The 20,248-nt window shown below is 39.1% G+C and overlaps 1 protein-coding gene across 3 annotated transcripts; it reads left to right on the top strand.

Moving 5' to 3' along the window:
- Positions 1 to 2,888: 2,888 nt before the first annotated feature.
- LOC125585556 lies at positions 2,889 to 6,347 on the top strand. Of its 3 annotated transcripts, none has more exons than XM_048754846.1 (3): positions 2,889 to 3,552; positions 4,094 to 5,719; positions 5,829 to 6,347. In XM_048754846.1, exons 2-3 carry the CDS (start codon positions 4,513 to 4,515, stop codon positions 6,326 to 6,328), a joined length of 1,707 nt encoding a protein of 568 aa, XP_048610803.1. In that variant the 5' UTR covers positions 2,889 to 3,552; positions 4,094 to 4,512; the 3' UTR covers positions 6,329 to 6,347. The 3 variants fall into 3 exon arrangements, with proteins under 3 accessions (XP_048610803.1, XP_048610802.1, XP_048610804.1); XM_048754847.1 differs by having other exon boundaries at positions 2,890 to 3,552; positions 4,505 to 5,719; XM_048754845.1 differs by having other exon boundaries at positions 2,889 to 5,719.
- The last annotated feature ends 13,901 nt before the right edge of the window (positions 6,348 to 20,248 follow it).

Genomic DNA, 20,248 nt, shown 5'->3' with positions numbered 1-20,248 from the left:
AAGGACATTTACTCTGGTATAACAACCCTCCCATTAGTCACCAATCTGTATTTTTACTAAACAATGAATCTATTTTTAAATTTACATAGATCCGTACTATAAAATTGGATAGAAAATTATGTGTACAATACTATGAGGTCTCCATTTATAGACTACGTTGGTCCATATTGCTACTCACGTACACACTTTCGAACATTGATGGGGATAAAGTATCTTTAATGAGCAGAAAAGTACATGTTCGGTTGGAGGATGAGCTTTAACTGCGCTGTTGTCGTCTTCTTCAGACATTCTTCTGTTTTTTCCTCTCTATTTTTACCTTCAGGAGTATAGTAAAATTGCTATTAATGGGTGGAAATCAATAAATGCAAGAAGTAAATCACCGGGCAGGCATTTGTTAATTTCAAATTAGGGGTGCTTTGTGTTAGGTTACAGATTAGACGGCCTAATAATATTACATAGGTTTGGTATAAAAGAATAGACCACATGGGATAATCCTTCTTCTTCTTTTCTCACGCGTCACGCGCGCCCAGGGAGCGAAAGGGAAAAATGGGTGCGTAAATGTCCCATCCCCAGGCGTTCATTGTTCGATGGCTATAAGCTTCATTTTTTGGCCTGTTATGATTATTCAGCAAAATGCCACAAATAAATAGCTTATTTGCCAAATAACCAAAACAAAAATGGAAATTAGATTTGTAGAGACTAGAGAGAAAGTAGAGAGAGATAGGAAGAGAAAGTACGAGAGAGAAAGTGGTTTTGGGTAGTTAATGAATTTGTGTTTTTTTTCTTGGTTAATGAAATTGTCAAAATTTGTAATATCCCTGAATTTTTAAACAACAAAACTCAATTATGTTTATTTATACTTTCCAGTGCCACTAATGGCAGTATGTCTGATCGGGTTATCTGAATCATGATCTGATGAATTATTTACAAAAATCAAATTATGTTAATTCTAAAAAAAAGAAAGAAGTAAATTAAACAGAAAAAGTAAGGTTTATTAGATGTACTGATATGGCAACTAGTTGAACTGAATTATCAGAATTAACATGAAAGACGTAAATATCTCCCTTTCGGCTCCCTAATGTAATAGTAAATAATTAGAAAATAATAAAATACAACGTATACATGGTAAAAATTTTTTCTTACCCACTGCAACTCTTCTATATATACTGGTAGTTCCAAAATTCCAAGTCCACTATCTCCAATAGGGAAAAGCATTATGGGTTTCTTCATATCCTAAAAAGCCCATCAACTTTCCACTGAATCAATCTGGTCACACCAATCTGCATAACAAATGTAGATTAAACATTTAAAGTTATGGTATAAAATTCAACATATATATACTAAAATTTGTATCCTTAACCACTAACCTGTGACAACACTCACTTATCCAAACAGCGGACACAGTCAATGCTACGAAACGTTGTCCTTTCAAGTTTAATTGGTTTACCATACTGTTTTCCCTCTCTGGTCTCGTAATTTTTGTCAGTCCACTGATTAGTTTCATAATCCCCTTACAAATAATAAATATTAAACCAAGTTAACACACATGTCAAAACAAACTATGGTTAACCAAATAAAATATTGTTTTTTTTTACCTTGTAGCTACATCACTCTCACACATTTTTCTGCACCATCACTCTCACACATTTTTCTGCACCAGAGCTGAACGCGAAATATCTGTCTGAATGATAAAAAGACAAAAAAATCCTTGAAACACATAAGTTTCGCAAAACTAAAACTGGAAAAAAAAAAGTTGATAATTACTTACCCTTGAAAGAAGTGAATGTGAGCTTTGGCCTCATTTGACAAGGCATACACCGGTTTTACTACTGCACAACCGAACAGATTTATCCTGAAAGGTTTCCATGAAAGCTAAAGATTATAGCAAAAAAAAAAAATGATTGTAAAATAAACGTGATTTCTTCTTCAAGGCCGGACAAAGTCTGTAAATCAATATTAAACATGAGAAAAAACATTATTTTGTTTACTCAAATTAAAAACTTACCAGATGTTTGGTAAGTTCTTCACAATTAGTGACCCGGATTCTGTTCTTTAATCCTCCATCAAGTGTGTAATGCTTATCTTCTTTAAGTGCCCAGCTGACAGTGAAAAAAAGATTATGTGACCTGATGCAAAACACAATATGGGGAAATTCAAACTTAGAATATAAATTAATTGACATCATAAAATAAATTGCATACCTGAGTATCTAAATAACATATCTGGGTATAATTGGTTACGGCTGTAGCTTTATATTTTTTTACTGTAGAATTATGCTGTAAGATTTTATGATGTAGCTTTATAATTTTGCTTTAGAAATTCTGCTTTTGGATTTTGTGTTGTAACTGTAAAATTTTATATTGTATTCATAAGAGTTCAGCTGTTATTTATTAAATATTAACAATATATATTTAAAAAAATATTAATTCTGATTATTTTTAATATAAATATTAATCAGAATTTATATATTAATCAATTATTGTATAATTACGAAATAGTGATGTTATAAAATACATATGCCAAATTTTATTTATATGTATGTACAACATATATATATATATATATATATATATATATATATATCACTACAGCTGCAAATGTCTACAGTTAAGAAACGCGGTAAACCTAAGAAGGTATTTCTCTTTATAGACAAAAACTTACAATAAGTGTATCTTATCTGGATACTGGTGCTCAGGTTGCCACTACTGCTGCAAATGCTTATACAACTAAGAAACGTGGTAGACCTAATAAGATATTTCTCTATAACTTCCTTCTCTTTATAGACAAATACTTAGGATAAGTGTATCTTATCTGGATATTGCTGCTCAGATTACCACTACTGATGCAAATGCTTCTACAACTAAGAAGTGTGGTAGACCTAAGAAGGTATTTCTGTCATGGCCCAAACCCATTCAAACCCCCAAACCCATATTTTGAGTCAAAAGAAAAACCCTAAAGAAGGGCATTTTAGTCATTTTGGATGATCTGCAACCTAAGATATTTCACTTAAATGTTGTGGCCACGATCTAGAGAGGAGAGGGAGAGAAAATTGATGGCAAAGCCCTGCCAAATTCACCAAAAACGCAGCCTGCAACACTCTGTTCTCTAAGTGAGGTCAGTGTCAAGTTGAGGTTTTGGAGAGGAGTTTACGGCCAGATACTTAAGATTTAAGCAAAGAGTCTTAGCTGGATCGATAGATCTCGTTTCAAGGAGGACACAACAATTTTCGTATCTCAGTTACGAGAGCCATATTGTGGGGCAATTTTCGGTTGATACAGAAGGATCTAGGTGACGGTATTGTTATGGTTGGAAAGCTGACATTCCCGGCTTTCTACAGCCACCACGACCACACATTTACGAGTGTCACATAGGGGTTTTGTGAGAAGATTTCCCGGTGAACCAGAGAGAGTTAGAAAGCGAGTAAGATATCTCTGGAAAGCTCTTGTTTCGAGGAATCTGTATCAGTTGACGGTTTCTTGTTTAGAGTTTCAGATCGCTAGAACAATATTTCAACCGCTATATTCAGAATTTACTTTCAACCTTAGGGCAAAGGTGAGGATGCGATCTGTGGATTCTTAATATTATTAGTCAAGTTGTATTCTTAAATGCTAGGTCTAGGAACTTGTTTGTATTTGATTGTGATTGATGTGTGATGATAATTTGTGATGATAATTTTAATGATTAGTTGATAATGGTTTAAGTGATAAGTGATGAAAGTGTAAAGTATATATAAAATGTGTGAAGTCGGACTGAGGACGAGGACATGGCGATCCCGTCAAAGCCCGTAAACCGGATGACGAGCCCAAGGTGGCGTACGACCTTTCGAGGTGACGGCCAGCCTAAGTGTTATGTTATTATTAATATTGGGAATGGTTATGAGATAAGAAATGTTAATGTGATTAATGGAAGTGTATTGATATGAATAATTTGTTATGATTGCTAATTGTTTAATATGTTGAGTGATGCATGTTCTAGGACTAGTATTTTTGTGTGCAAGTTGGTTAATAATGTTAGGAGTCATGTGGACATGCATGACCATCCTCACTGAATGACTGTGTGTTATTCACCCCTCTTTCCCCTTTTCCCCTTTCAGGTGAGGAGTGAAGGTTCACAGCAAGTCTTGTCGGGTGCTGGTTTTAAAAATGAGTTTTACTTATGTTTTATTTCAGATATAACTACGTTGGTTTGACTTTGCGAATTATGCGGTTTATGATTTCATGTTAAGATGTTTCTTTAAGAATAAAGATGGATTTTTATGAAATATATTTATTAAGTTGGTTAGTTTTGAAAGACGGGTGTTACAATTTTGGTATCAAAGCTAGTTCTATCCCGGTTCCGACCTGGGATGGCGGTCAATAAATCAGTTTCCAATGTTTTAAGGTTTTTATGGGGTTTTGGGATATTTAAAAAAAAAAAAAAAAAAAAAAAATGCACCGCCGACTCCGCATTTGAACCTCAAAGTCCTTAAATCCTTTGTTGAGCTGTCCTAAATGTTTTGTATTAGGGCAAAGTATGGCTCGAGGTGGAACTAGAAGAGGTGGAGCTAGAAGAGGCAGAGGACGTGGAGCTCACCCTAGGGAAGAAACTGTTGAAATGACTGCAGAGAGTACTCATAACGGAGGTCAAGCACCAATTCAAGGAGTGGATCCGACAGTGATCACAGCAGCAGTGGTTGAAGGACTCAGACAGTTGTTTGGACAACAAATTCCAGCAATACCAGTAGGCGGACAGATGCCTGGTGTGGCTGCGGCTCAGGCTCAAGGTGCACCACCACCACCTGTAATTCCACCACCTCCACCGCCAGTACAGATGCCAAATCAGGATCTGAGGCATGACTACTGGAAAGTGTTGAAGCTGATGAGAGAAATGGGAACTACAACTTTCAATGGTGAAACTGATCCAGTTGTAGCTGACAATTGGAAGAAGCAGCTGGAGCGTAACTTCGGAAATGTTCGCTGCCCACCAGAGTATAAGGTAGAGTTAGCTACAAGCTTTCTTTTGGGTGAAGCTCAGATTTGGTGGGATGAATTTGTTAGGGGAGGTCAGCCAGGCTACATTGTTCCTTGGACTACATTCCGAGAAGAGTTTGATAGGAAGTATTTTCCGCAAGAGGCTTTGGACCAGTTGGAAATGGAGTTTCTGTCACTCACTCAGGAGAACCGATCAGTGAGGGACTATGAGCGAGAGTTCAACAGACTTAAAAGGTTCGCTGGGATGATGGGTTTGAGACTGGATATCAGCAAGATTTGTCAGATTCGTGACTATGGAAGTCTCATTGACTTGGTGGAAAGAGCTTCATTGACTGAGCGCAATATTGAAGAGGAAAACAAACTGACCAAGAGTGCACCGCAAAAATCTGCTCGAACAACAGAACCAGTGAGACATCAGCAAGATAGTCGGGGAGTTATTGCTGGAAGGGACAAGGGAGCAGCATGCAGCCGGTGTGGAAAGAATCATAGCGGAACTTGCATGAGTTCTACAGGGTTATGCTACAATTGCGGCCAGCCTGGACACACAAAGGCGACTTGTAGGAAGTTTATGGGCACATGCAATTCTTGTGGAAAAGTAGGTCATCGTGCTAAAGACTGCAGGGTGAGACAGCATGGTCAGATCATCGGCAATCAAAACAGGGAACAGTTGCCTCCGCCTCCAAAGAGACAGACAGTAGCTCCCCGTGCTTATGTAGCAGGAGATCATGAGGGCAACGAGCCAATCGCGGGTATGTTTACCTTACCATCTTTCCCTTAAACCAGATGTTGTGCTGCATGTGAAGTGTTTTAGCTACCTTCTTATTGAGTATGACTTGGATAAATATAAAAATAATGTAGGATCTATCTCTGTTGGAGATGTCGCTGCATACACATTGTTTGATAGTGGGGCTACACATAGTTTTGTGAGCCCAAAACTAGTAAAGTGTTGGCACTTTAAGGGAAAAGTTCGCAATAAAGAATGGAAAGTCGAAACCGCAGGAGATGAACCGATGAAATCTTCAAGGACTTTCAAGGATGTTCTGATTATAATTGAAGGTGTTGTACTTCTCGGAAATCTTGTGGAGATGAAGTTGGGTCGTTATGATGTTATACTCGGAATGGATTGGTTAAAACAACACGACGCGTTATTAGATTGCCGAAAGACACGGATTACCTTTTCAGGACCAGAAGGAAGAATGAGTTACCAGGGGCTTAAGCTTCAGAGTGGAATTCCAATTATCTCAATGATTCAAGCAGAAGAGTTGCTAGCAAAGGGAAACGAAGCTTACCTTGCCACAATAACTATGGAGGGGGGGCGAAGTAGATGCAGAGCTAGACACTATTCCAGTCGTAGCTGAATACAAAGACGTTTTTTGAATCATTAAAAGGGCCACCACCATCAAGGGGAGATGCTTTCACCATTGAGATAGAGCCAAGAGTTGCTCCAGTATCTAAAGCGCCCTATCGTTTAGCTCCCGCAGAGATGGCAGAGTTGAAAAGGCAACTTGAGGATTTAACAGACAAAGGGTTCATCCGACCAAGTAGTTCGCCATTGGGAGCACCAGTTCTATTTGTTAAGAAAAAGGATGGAAGTTTCCGACTTTGTATTGACTATCGGTGATTGAATAAGGTCACAATTAAGAACAAGTACCCGCTGCCACGCATTGACGAGCTGTTAGACCAACTTCAAGGAGCTTCGTGGTTCTCAGAGATTGATTTAGCATCTGGCTATCATCAGATATCCATAGCAGAGGAGGATGTGAGAAAGACGGCTTTCCGGACACGTTATGGACATTATGAGTTCGTAGTGATGCCATTTGGGCTAACTAATGCGCCAGCAGCCTTTATGAAATTGATGAACAATGTGTTTCGAGAGTACTTGGATAAATGTGTAATTGTGTTCATTGATGACATCCTGGTTTACTCAAGGACAAAAGAAGAGCATGAGTGGCATCTACGCGTGGTGATGAACAAGTTGCGAGAACATCAGCTATTCGCTAAGTTGAGCAAGTGTAGCTTTTGGCAAAGGAAAATTGGATTTTTGGGGCATGTGGTTTCAGAAGAAGGAGTGGCTGTGGATCCTGAAAAAGTCACATCAATCATTAATTGGCCTACACCTAAAAGTGCCACAGAGGTGCGTAGCTTTCTCGGGTTAGCTGGTTACTATCGGAAATTTGTAAAAGGATTTGCTAGCTTATCTAAGCCAATGACTCAACTAACGGGAAAGGGAGTAAAGTTTGAATGGTCGGAGCAGTGTGTGGAGAGCTTTAAGAAACTGAAAGAGCATTTGACCAAAACTCCAGTGTTGGTATTACCAAGGACAGGAGTACCATATGTGGTTTACACCTACGCTTCAGGGACAAGATTAGGATGTGTGCTCATGCAAGAAGATAAGGTAATTGCTTATGCCTCAAGACAACTACGAAAGCATGAGGTTAACTATCCTACTCATGATCTGGAGCTTGCAGCAGTGGTTTTTGCTTTGAAAATATGGCGTTGTTACCTATATGGAGAAAAAGTTCAGATATTCACTGATCATAAGAGCTTGAAGTATGTGTTCACTCAAAGCGATTTAAATCTAAGGCAAAGAAGGTGGATGGAGAAAATGGCAGATTATGACTTGGAGATAACATACCACCCAGGAAAAGCTAATCATGTTGCAGACGCCTTAAGTAGGAGGAGGAGCGATGTAGCAAGCATCAAAGATATGCAAGAACTGACATCAACTTTAGCTACCTTAAGTCTGTGTGCGGTAACTGTTGAAGAGGATAATGCTGGACTAGAGGCAATAGACCGAGCTGATTTGTTATGGAGAGTTAGAGAAGCACAGAAAACTGATGTAGAATTACAGAAGGTTTTGGAAGCTGGGGTGATTGGATATCGTGTAACAGATAATGGGACAGTTTTATACCGAAATCGTGTGTGCGTACCAGTGGATAAAGGTCTAAGAGATGAGATCTTACTTCATGCCCATCAATCAAGATTTTCGATACATCCAGGAAGTAACAAAATGTATCAGGATTTAAAAAGGTATTATCATTGGAGTGGGATGAAAAAGGAGGTCGCCAACTATGTAGCGCAATGTTCAATTTGTCAAATGGTAAAAGCTGAGCGTGGTTTACCAAGTGGGTTGTTACAGAGTTTACCTTTACCAGAGTGGAAATGGGATATGATTACTATGGATTTTGTCACTGGTTTGCCAAGAACGACGGGTGGCAAGGATGCCATATGGGTAATAGTGGACAGACTCACAAAATCGGCTCACTTCTTGGCTATCAAAAAGACTGATGGAGTTAATGTGTTAGCAGAAAAATATCTCCAAGAGATAGTCAAGCTACATGGTATACCAGTGAGTATTGTATCTGATCGCGACCCAAGATTCACATCAATGTTTTGGCAGGCTTTCCAGAAAGCATTGGGTACTAAAGTTCATTTGAGTACTGCATACCACCCACAAACGGATGGACAATCAGAACGTACCATACAAACGCTAGAAGATATGCTGAGAGCGTGTATGTTGGATTGGGAGATAAGTTGGATGCGTTATTTACCATTGGCTGAGTTTGCATACAACAATAGTTACCACTCTAGCATAGGGATGGCACCCTATGAGGCTCTGTATGGACGTCCATGTCGCACACCCTTATGTTGGACCGAAGTGGGAGAGCGACGAGATTTAGAACCAGAGATTGTTCAAGAGTCAGAGGCTCAAGTGGCTTTAATTCGGGATAAGCTTAAAGAAGCTCATGAGCGCCAGAAAAGTTATGTAGACAAGAGAAGAAAAGATTTGGAGTTTGAAGTTGGAGATGCAGTGTACCTAAAAATGAGAACGTTTAGAGGGACTAATGATCTGAGGAAGTTGAAGAAACTCAGACCAAGGTACATGGGACCTTATGTCATAACTGAAGGGATCGGGGCTGTAACATATCGGTTGAACTTACCACAAGAATTGGCAGATTTTCACAACGTCTTTCACATTTCAGTATTGCGCAAGGTGGTTAAAGAACCTCAACTGATTATCCCTCATCCACCCCAAGACTTGGAAAAGAATTTGACTATTCCAGCAGTACCTAGAGAGATCTTAGACCGTAAGGAAACTAAAGTGAAAGGGAAAAGTATCTGGAAGGTTCAAGTTTGTTGGGAAAGGGATGGAGTTCGAGAGATTACTTGGGAGTTGGAAAACCGGATGAAGGTGGATCATCCGGAGCTCTTCCAGAACTAGAGCGGGGCCTTGCCCCAGCCATGCAATTCGAGGACGAATTCTTTCTATGTGGGGGAGAATTGTCATGGCCCAAACCCATTCAAACCCTCAAGCCCATATTTTGAGTCAAAAGAAAAACCCTAAAGAAGGGCATTTTAGTCATTTTGGATGATCTGAAACCTAAGATATTTCACTTATATGTTGTGGCCACGATCTAGAGAGGAGAGGGAGAGAAAATTGATGGCAAAGCCCTGCCAAATTCACCAAAAACGCAGCCTGCAACACTCTGTTCTCTAAGTGAGGTCAGTGTCAAGTTGAGGTTTTGGAGAGGAGTTTACGGCCAGATACTTAAGATTTAAGCAAAGAGTCTTAGCTGGATCGATAGATCTTGTTTCAAGGAGGACACAGCAATTTTCGTATCTCAGTTACGAGAGCCATATTGTGGGGCAATTTTTGGTTGATACAGAAGGATCTAGGTGACGGTATTGTTATGGTTGGAAAGCTAACGTTCCCGGCTTTCTACAGCCACCACGACCACATATTTACGAGTGTCACATAGGGGTTTTGTGAGAAGATTTCCCGGTGAACCAGAGAGAGTTAGAAAGCGAGTAAGATATCTCTGGAAAGCTCTTGTTTCGAGGAATCTGTATCAGTTGACGGTTTCTTGTTTAGAGTTTCAGATCGCTAGAACAGTATTTCAACCGCTATATTCAGAATTTACTTTCAATCTTAGGGCAAAGGTGAGGATGCGATCTGTGGATTCTTAATATTATTAGTCAAGTTGTATTCTTAAATGCTAGGTCTAGGAACTTGTTTGTATTTGATTGTGATTGATGTGTGATGATTATTTGTGATGATAATTTTAATGATTAGTTGATAGTGGTTTAAGTGATAAGTGATGAAAGTGTAAAGTATATATAAAATGTGTGAAGTCGGACTGAGGACGAGGACATGGCGATCCCGTCAAAGCCCGTAAGCCGGCTGACGAGCCCAAGGTGGCGTACGACCTTTCGAGGTGACGGCCAGCCTAAGTGTTATGTTATTATTAATATTGGGAATGGTTATGAGATAAGAAATGTTAATGTGATTAATGGAAGTGTATTGATATGAATAATTTGTTATGATTGCTAATTGTTTAATATGTTGAGTGATGCATGTTCTAGGACTAGTATTTTTGTGTGCAAGTTGGTTAATAATGTTAGGAGTCATGTGGACATGCATGACCATCCTCACTGAATGACTGTGTGTTATTCACCCCTCTTTCCCCTTTTCCCCTTTCAGGTGAGGAGTGAAGGTTCATAGCAAGTCTTGTCGGGTGCTGGTTTTAAAAATGAGTTTTACTTATGTTTTATTTCAGATATAACTACGTTGGTTTGACTTTGCGAATTATGCGGTTTATGATTTCATGTTAAGATGTTTCTTTAAAAATAAAGATGGATTTTTATGAAATATATTTATTAAGTTGGTTAGTTTTGAAAGACGGGTGTTACAATTTCTCTAAAACTTCTTTCTCTTTATAGACAAAAACTTAGAATAAGTGTATTTTACTAAGATTGGTCTTCACTGTTTGTTCTGCATATCTTATATGGATTGTTTTTCAAAATTGGATTTCCATGAATGTATGATTGTAGGACTCTTCAGTGACACAAATAGCTGCAGATGCAAAATACAAACGGAAAATGGCACTCGTAGTAAGTTAAATATTCCCATGTAGTGCATCAAATTTGGTTTAACATTCTTAATTACAAGCGAAAAGTGGCACTCATAGTAAGTTAATTATTCTCATTTAGTGCATCTAATTTGGCTTAACATTATTAAATGTGGATACTTGCTACTATGTTATGATTCATTATTTAGTTTTCTAAATGTGGCAGCCAAATAAAATAAAGGAAGCAGCAGAAAAGTTGGAGATAGCACGTGAATCACTTGAGGAGGTCCAAAAACTAATTGAGAAGGTCCAAAAGCTAACTGAGGAGGTTTAGGTAGCTGGTGGAAGTTAAAACAATAAGGAATTAACTACCAAACACAATAGTAGGATAGTTTGTTGTTGTTGTTAGTAGTTGGAGGAGTATTGAATTAATGGACTCTAAGTCGTATACATATGGGCCACTAATAAAACTGTTCAATAATTACATATTCAGTGACGAGGTTTCCTTCTAACATATAAAGAAGAACAAAACTTAGGTTCATCCCTATCACCAATCAAATTGCCACATTGTTTTGTAATTATGAAACAATATATTAGAGTGGCAGCAATTACATAACAGAGAATTTTAAGAACCTATGAATCGACCGAACAAAAATAAAATTTAATTGCATAGCTACTAAGTCATTGAAAGTTTGTGTAGGAGTGTGTTATGTGATTTTTTTTGTTCTCGTAATGTATTACTAGTACGTAAGAACAATGTTCGCTTTTTTTGTGAATATGCATTTGGCATCAGTCCATCCTACACTGATTGCTTACTATTTGATTGTTTTTGTTTGGAAAGGGTAATGGATTTGCAAACTGGATGTATTACATTAGAACAACCAATGACATAAAACTTTCAAAGTAGTGAGACTTGTTAATGTAAAATCTAAGAACAATGTTTGGTTTTCGTAAATATGCATTTCGAATCAGTCCATCCTCTCCACTAATTGTTTAATATTTGATTATGGTTCGCTAGGAAAAAGTTTTTTTTGGCAAACATGACGTCGTATTTTATAACTGAAGAAGTCTGATATGGTAGAGTTTAAAAAACCCAAGGAAACCACTGACATAATTTTTTTGAAGTAGTCGGACTTGATAATGTCTGGAAATGCAATGTAAACATCATCATGTCTTGTAACTTTGGTTCCCCTTGCTCTTTTGATGTCACTCAGTAGGTGCCTTCTTTCCAGAGCACCCATCTTCCTTAACTGGTGACTCCTCCCCTCTCCCTTCCATTAACAGAGTTGTGACCTGGAGAAGTTGCATCAGCTAGTCCACCTTCAACTGCTTCATCGCCAACACAGCTACCATGATCCACGAGGGTTATCTTAACTCCAGGAATGTGGCTCCTTTTGAGTGCTCTAGCACCTTACATATCATCTCCCGGACTGTTATTGCCACCCTGTCAAAGTGCATCCTAATCTGTAATTACCAACGTAGTAAAGTTGCACTGGACTAAAGTTTGTACATAACATAACAGAACCTCAAAAATAGACTGCGGTGGACGTGATTGGTTCCTAAAATGCAGGAAACAGTGAAGCTCTGATGGTTTGCAGTCAAGTTGAAAAGGGATAGGTTAAAGTGCTCCCAACAATATCTTGTGAACACTGTGGAAGCTCTCACTCCTGTGAGTTTTGGGCACCGGCGTCCTTGATTCGCATATTTTGTTATCTCTTTTAACTCATTGGAGATCGGCGAAAAACTTGCAAGTGTTATTGCACGATTATGGTGGAGTTCAAACCCCCAAAGCGTGGATTTCATTGGGAAAATAGGAAAAGTTGTGTTTATCAAGAGAAGAGGGAGGCATTGGTTTTAGGATGATACATGAGTTTAATTTAGCCTTGCTGGCAAAACAGTTGTGGAGATTGATACAATTTCCAGACTCTCTTCTGGCCCGTGTTTTGTGTGGCAATTATTATACACTTAATTCGCCTTTGTGAGCTATTAATGTAGATACCCCTTCATACATCTGAACTAGCCTATCAGCTTCAAGACCTCTATTGTTACTCAGGATTAGACAGAAGATCCATTCGGGTTTTGATGTAAAATCATGGGAGAATCCTTGGATTCCGACTTCGCCTACAAGGCCAGCCAGGCCAAATGTCCTGGTAGTCCATCCAAGGATAACAGTTAGTGAATTTATTAAAGAAGACTCAAAGGAATGGGGATGTCGAAATGCTTGAAAAATTCGTCACACAAGAAGATATACCTTTGATTCAAAGTTTGGCCATAAGATGATCTTTACAATGTGATTCTTAATGTTGGAGCTTCACTAAGAGTGGTATGTATACTGTTAATTAGGATATTGGGTTGCAAGACATATACTCAAAGCTGAAGAAAATGTTATCTACACTTGCTTGGAAGGTAAATGCTCCACAAAAGATTCGTCATCTTATATGGCAGTTACTCTCAAGACATGTAGCAGTCACCAGGAACTTGAATCGTCGCCATATGCGATGTGATAATATTGTAACACCGCGACAGCCCATGGCTAATGGGCCTCCCACATCCGCTCTCTCGGCCCGTGGACCCCAATCCGTGCGATGGACGATGCGGTACAAGTGGTATCAAAGCCAAACCCAAAGAAGTTGGAGTCAGTGAGGGCTCACACTAACATAGGTAACAATCCTGGGGCGCAACAGGGACATTGCGTTCTTTGAGAGAAGGTGAATTGTAACATCCCGGTTTGCGGTATATGTGGAAAAGCTTAAGAGAATTGATTTGGATACCTATATCACCAAAGTGCAGTTACCTTTTTGGTCACACATTCATTTAAAACTCTGGAGTTAAGTGTTGTGATTCTATTACGGTTTTCATTAATGATTTATACAACTTTTCGATTCAACGTATTTGTTTTTAAATGACAAACTCATTTTATTTCGGATTAATTTATTAAAAGGTTTAATATTTTATTTGGTTTTTATAAGTTGGTTTAATTCGACATTTTATGTACGTAACACGCCGTTCTCGAGAAAGGAGGAAATATGTCTTACAATTATTTGTCCAAAGTGTGGGGATCCAGATGAGCCAGTAATTCATGCTATCTTTGAATGTCCACCGACAGTTCAAGCGTTTGGTCTTGCAGCTACACCATCTCATCCGGATATATTCTGTGGATCCAGCATATATACTAACAAGGACTATCGTTTTGGAAGAAGAATAGTATTGAAGATCCATAAATGGACAAAAACCCTTATCCATGGATAATTTGGTATCTCTAATAAGCAAAGAATGATAAACTATTTAAAGGAATAGATGGAGATCCACTTGAACTAGTCAGATATGCAGAAGGAGAATGTCAAGCATGGTTCACGGCAAATCGGCCAGAGGATGGATTGACTACAACACCAATAATAGCATCTCAAGGCTTATGCTTTAAAAATATATGCATGGTGGATGATCTTGGCCCTGTACATCGATCTTCAGTGGATGCGGATGGGTTTGGAAAGACAACTTTAGACAAACACAACTTATGGGTTTAGGAAATCAAAGAAGAAGAGAATTTGTCTTGCATTGGGAGATGGAAACGATATACTGGGCAATGGACAGCATGCTGCACCATTCAAAATGTTAGCATTTTAGAACATATTATAATGATTTGATTGAGTTGATAAAGGAACTTCATGCATGACTTTTTCAATATAGCTAAAGGAGACACAAGAAGTGAAAGAGAAGATTCAACTATTTCAGGCTATCCTACATTTTCCGAGGACAGAATAAGACTGCTGATTTTTTAGTTAGAATTTCTAGGTCTTTTCATATAGCTATTTGTTTTGTTGGTTATTTTATCCCAGTCTGGTTATCCAAAATAATTCAAGTTTGAGTAATATAATATAGTCTTTCGATGTAAAAAAAATGTATCCATAACAATTACGTTAATGCCCCTAGTAACCTAGTTATTAATACATATTCAGACATAACTGAGTATAAATCCTAGTATGTAATATAACTTCAACCATTTATTATATATTAATATAAATTAATTAATAAGAGGTGTGCAATCCAACTCTAACATTAGTATTAGATTATGGATTATGTCAGAAAGAAACATGTGATGAAGGGTTTAAAATATAATTTAAATAATCATTGCGGATAAGGCAACAACTCTACTCATTGATTAAGGTTTCAATAAAAGGGAGGGATGATGACAGACGATAATCCAGACGGTAAGGTTAAGATGTCTCTATCCGTAATTTCAATACATTAAAGGTTGACCATGTAAGCTTACATGCTTTAATAGGGGCAGACATGTAAAAGGTTTTGAAGTAGAAACTGAACAAAAAAACAGAGTGCTTGAATCTGCTCTGTGGCTTTGGCTGTGACGAAAAATGGAATCAGCAAGAATGATTTCTGTGCTAGGAAGTTTTTGTAACACCCGTATTTTTCGAAATAACTTAAATAAATATAAAGTCTGAAATCTTCGTTTATTACTTTTCAAAATTCAACTCCAAAGTCGTAAATCCAATAAATAGCCATAACTCCAAATAACATAATAAATTCCGAAAATATCGATAAAAGCATAAAATCCGCAAGTATGAAAAAGAAAAAAATAAAATTCCCAAAGCACTAGCCCGATAGCAATAACTCCTGCTCGTCAGTCTCATCTGAAAGGGAAGTAAATGAGGGGTGAGTAAAAGGAGAGTTACTCCGTGAGGTATGAGATGCTAAACACGCAAACCACTGACTTGAGTAAAAGAACTCCCACTATGGAAGTTTAGCTCTAACATGAACAAACAAGACGCCTAAAGCATCACACAAACACAACGCAAACAATGCGATGATAGCATATAGCTAGTCCATACACCCCGCATCTCCTCATACAGATATATGTTTACATACGCTGCGTCGCTAGTACAGTCTGTCTCTGTACCCCCGCCCTCCAAAGCTGCGTCGAATGCAAAAGTCTCTGCACCCACACCCCACACAATCTGCGTGCTAGCCCAGACGTCTCTGAGCTCCCGCCCACCAAAGCTGCGTCGCTAGTCCAGACATCTCTGGACCCCCGCCTCTCACATAGTCCCTACTCATAACTATGTATACATAAATATATATATCGCATCTCTTAACATCACGCAATCAAATCAATGGTTGAATCCTCTAGACCCCTAGTTCCAGTTTACAATGAATGAACTAACTAACAATCAAGACTCAAACAGACTCAATTCAAACAGACGGATCATGATTCGAAATCTAAACTACAATAGAGAGAATTCTACACTGGTACGGGACTTACGGAATAGACCCTCACCTTTTCCATGGGTTCTGAAGAAACCTGAGGAAACGCCGAATGGACTCCGGAGCTCTCTGAAATTAGATCAATATGATATTCTGGCAGAGCTGAACTATAGAGCAAACAGATGAATAACTCAAGAGCTGACCGTTAAATTTTAGATCCCTCCGGTCATAATGTACTACTATATGTCCTCTATCCATAGACACCAATTTTACTCCGATCGGACACCATTTGCTTAACCAAAGTAGCTTCATCTCCAGGGTGGTCGTAAACGCAAACTGCACCAACACGTCTCACGAAAACAAGCATAACTCTCAGAAAATAACTTGGAATAATGATCCGCTTGCAGGAGATGATAGATAAGAGAATTAACTACTTACTGACAAATTTACAGACTGAAAGATTTTGTTTCTGTTGACCGTTTTTCACTTACACCGAGACTGGTCGGAACTGTCTCTGCAACTCAACAGCTTTATTCTTCGCCAAGAAGAAACGTCATTAACTTTCTAACCGTACGTCTATTTGACGATCGGATAGATGATCAGCTGGCATCGAGATTTTTCCAATGATATCTCGCCCATTCCCTGGTTCCTTCTGTACCAACGGTAAAACGCTGATGAAGTTGACTGTTTGCGGATCCGATCTGTAGATATCAGTCCAAAGAAACAACCATAACTCTTAGATAAAAATTCCAAATGGCGATCTGCTTTCTGATACACATAGATCTATGAGTGTAGAACATAACCTCAAAATTTAGCTTCGAAATACTCATATGTGATTGATCGTTCTTCTGTTCCCCCAAAACGTGTCTGCAGAGCTCTACTCTCTCTTTTCGGATGGAGGGAGGGCTTCTCTTTCATGGTGGCTATTTGTGGCTGTTCCGGTGACGTTCCGGCAGGGATTTTCCATCCCCGAAAGTCTCTGTCAGAGGCCACCAAGAAATCTCATCTTAAATAAGAAAACTTTAGAGTTTTCTGCAATGTAATTGGGTCTTACTGGGCTAAATATTTCCGGGCCGAGATTTGGATCGTTACAATTCTTCCCCACTTACGAGGAATTCGTCCTCGAATTCAAATCCTGAGTCGGCTGTCCAATATCGTCCTAAAAAAAAAATCTTCGGATAGTCAATCCTCATCTGAATTTGATCTCACTTGGATCACGTCATGGAAGTTTGATACACTGTTGATAGAATCACTGCAATCAACTGCTCCAATTCGCTCCACCGGAGGATACAGTCCAATGTACCTCGGTTTTAGTTGCTTCAGCTTATGAGTCTTAAGTCCTCCCTGAAATGTCAGTATTTTCAGGTACACTAGATTGCCCATATGTAACTCCAAATCCTTACGACGCTTAGCTGCATAAATCCTCTGCCGTCATGGGCGTCCCAAAGCCAATCCTTGAGCATGTCCATTTGCTATACCATCTCTTGAACCATTAATAGTTCAAACTCATGTCACTCCCTAACTTTGGTCCAACAAAGTGGTATACGACAAGGCCTACCATAAATAGCCTCATACGGTGCCATCTCAATGCTCGAACGATAGTTGTCGATGTATGCAAACTATTCTAGATGTAATGCTTTCCGATCTTCCATCCCACTGTAAGACGCAATCCCTTAGCATGTCCTCTAAGTCTGAATAGTCCTATTTGACTAACCATCTGTATGCTGATAATAAGTTGTATTCCTGTGGATCTTTGTCCCAAGTTCCTTCTAAATGACTCCAAAAATGTAGACGTGAACTTTGAATCCAAATCCGATACAATGTTGACATCCATGAAACCTCACAAACTCAATAATGTAGGTCTGCTCCAACTGATTAGCTCTGGCTGTCTTCTTAATTACTTAGGAAATGGGCTGACTTGGTAAGTCTATCCATGACTACCCATGTGGCATCCTTTCAACATATGGTGATTTAAAATCAAATAACAATGTCCATAATCACCATGCCTCATTTCCACTCCGGCAAAACCAAGTTCAAAAATAACATGATAGATAACTGATCCTCTATCATAGCCATCTGACATGTCTGACATTGTGACGCAATGAAGCCACAACTCTCTTCATACTAGACCAATTACAGTTAACACTTCATATCTTTGTACGCCTTGGTGTTCCCGATGGGTAGAGAAACACGAGTGATGTATTTGCTGTAAGATCCCTTTCTTAACAGCTTATCGTACAACACACAACTCGGTTTCGGTACAGGTACATCCCGCTCAACACTTATGATAACAATACTCCCAATCTCGATCGCCTTACAAAGCCATAACGCTAACATGCGCTTGGGGTATCCTCCATAGCAAAACTGCCTGCTCCAAAGTCCCAAGGCCATTTGTCTCTCCATCGACAGTAATGGCACACAATCTGAGACTAGCTAATATCCCAGTAAACTCATGAACCTCTTTGGTTCCTGATACGTCGCTCATGTGCCTACCCAAGGCATTTGTCACCTGGTTGTCTTTACCAGATGGTATGCAATATCCAAACTGTAGCCTGCTACCAACTCAATCCAACTGCACTGTCCAAGTACAAGTTTTAATGAATGAAGATGGATTTCAGCCTCCAATGATCCCAGAGAATCTGAATTCCTTCCTGTACAATTACAATCTCCAAAACAATAACGAAAATACCACTGCAGCCACTACGAATCATGAATAGGGTAGTGGGTCTCGTGAGGTCTCAACTGATGCAATGTATATAGAATGACCTGATTCTCATGCATTGATTCACAATCCGCAAACGCTCATCATGCTCCCTCTACTCCAAGAATAACTCAATGGGGTCGTCGATGAGTACAATCGTGCACTTGTCCAAGTGTTCGCGAAAGACATCATTCATAAGCTTCTCAAATGCTATCGGTGCATTCGTCGATCCAAAACGATATCACCAAAACTCATAATATCCATGACATATACGGAAACCCACATTCCGTACATACTCCTCAACTATAGCAATCTGATGATGTCCTGATGCCTAGACAACCTTCGAGAACCGTGAACCTCCATGCAGCTAATTCAACAACTCATCAATATGATGGTTACCATGTTCAAGTCTATGTAGTCGATACAAAGCCTGAAAACTCCCATCATTTTTTTTTTTACAAACAACACTGGTGCTCCCCACAGAGAATTACTCGGCCTAAATAAATCTCTTGTCTGATGAATCTTGCATATGTTCTTTCAGCTCAGCCATCTCTGCTGGCGATAATCGGTATAGAGCTCGTGAAATCGGTGTTGTACCTGACTCCAACTCGATCGTAAGAACATCTCCTCTGGCTGGTGACAGCCCTTCCAAGGCCTCAAATACATCTCCATACTCTGAGATAACTAGAAGATCCTGCAACTCATGTTGACCATCGAAATGATCACCAAAATCCATTTACTCCCCATATCCAATAACTCCTCTGCATGTAGCATGTATGCAATTAAAATCTACTATGCTCCAGAAATGTGAACTCTTGCCCTTAGGCAATCCAACAGTACTCGATGTCGTGATAACAAGTCCATCCCAAGAATGATATCGCAAAACAAAACTCCATCTCTAACGAGTCTCTGAACCAATCGGCCCTCCAAGCATAACTGGTACACAACAATCAATATAAATAGCTCTCAACGTTTCTATATCAGCTGTCCGAACTGACACATCTCTGAAATGATCAACACTGCCAAAAACTGGAAAACATACCAAGTGTAACTCCGATATAACACTACACAAGTTGCCGCACCCCAATCCAAAAGCGATCCCCCACGAGTTTACAAAATAATAATGCCTCCATGGCAGTAACTCTACTCATAACACGAATAACACATGCCAACTCATGGCTCACATCTCGTACCACATAATCTCCAATAACGAAAACTCGTGGAGAGATGGCTTGAAGTTTGGGTGGTGGCAACAACATCAAACGTCCACATGCGAACAATCTCTGAACACGGCTGACAAAACTAATACACACCTGAGCAATTTATCAAACTGTGACATCATCCATCTCTCGAACATCTGGCTGAAACCTTGTTAGCTAGAGAGCGGATGACGATGATAAACTCATCGTCAATAAAAAGACAATTGGGTTAGAAGTTACTGAACAGAAAGGTGCTGTATTTTTCTTTCTTTAAAACTCCCAAATCCCCAGATTCAAAAATCTTTTAAAATC

This window comes from Brassica napus, chromosome C4 (genome assembly GCF_020379485.1).
Source record: "Brassica napus cultivar Da-Ae chromosome C4, Da-Ae, whole genome shotgun sequence".
Classification (NCBI taxonomy): domain Eukaryota; kingdom Viridiplantae; phylum Streptophyta; class Magnoliopsida; order Brassicales; family Brassicaceae; genus Brassica; species Brassica napus.
This window is presented reverse-complemented; position numbering and strand designations above follow the sequence as displayed.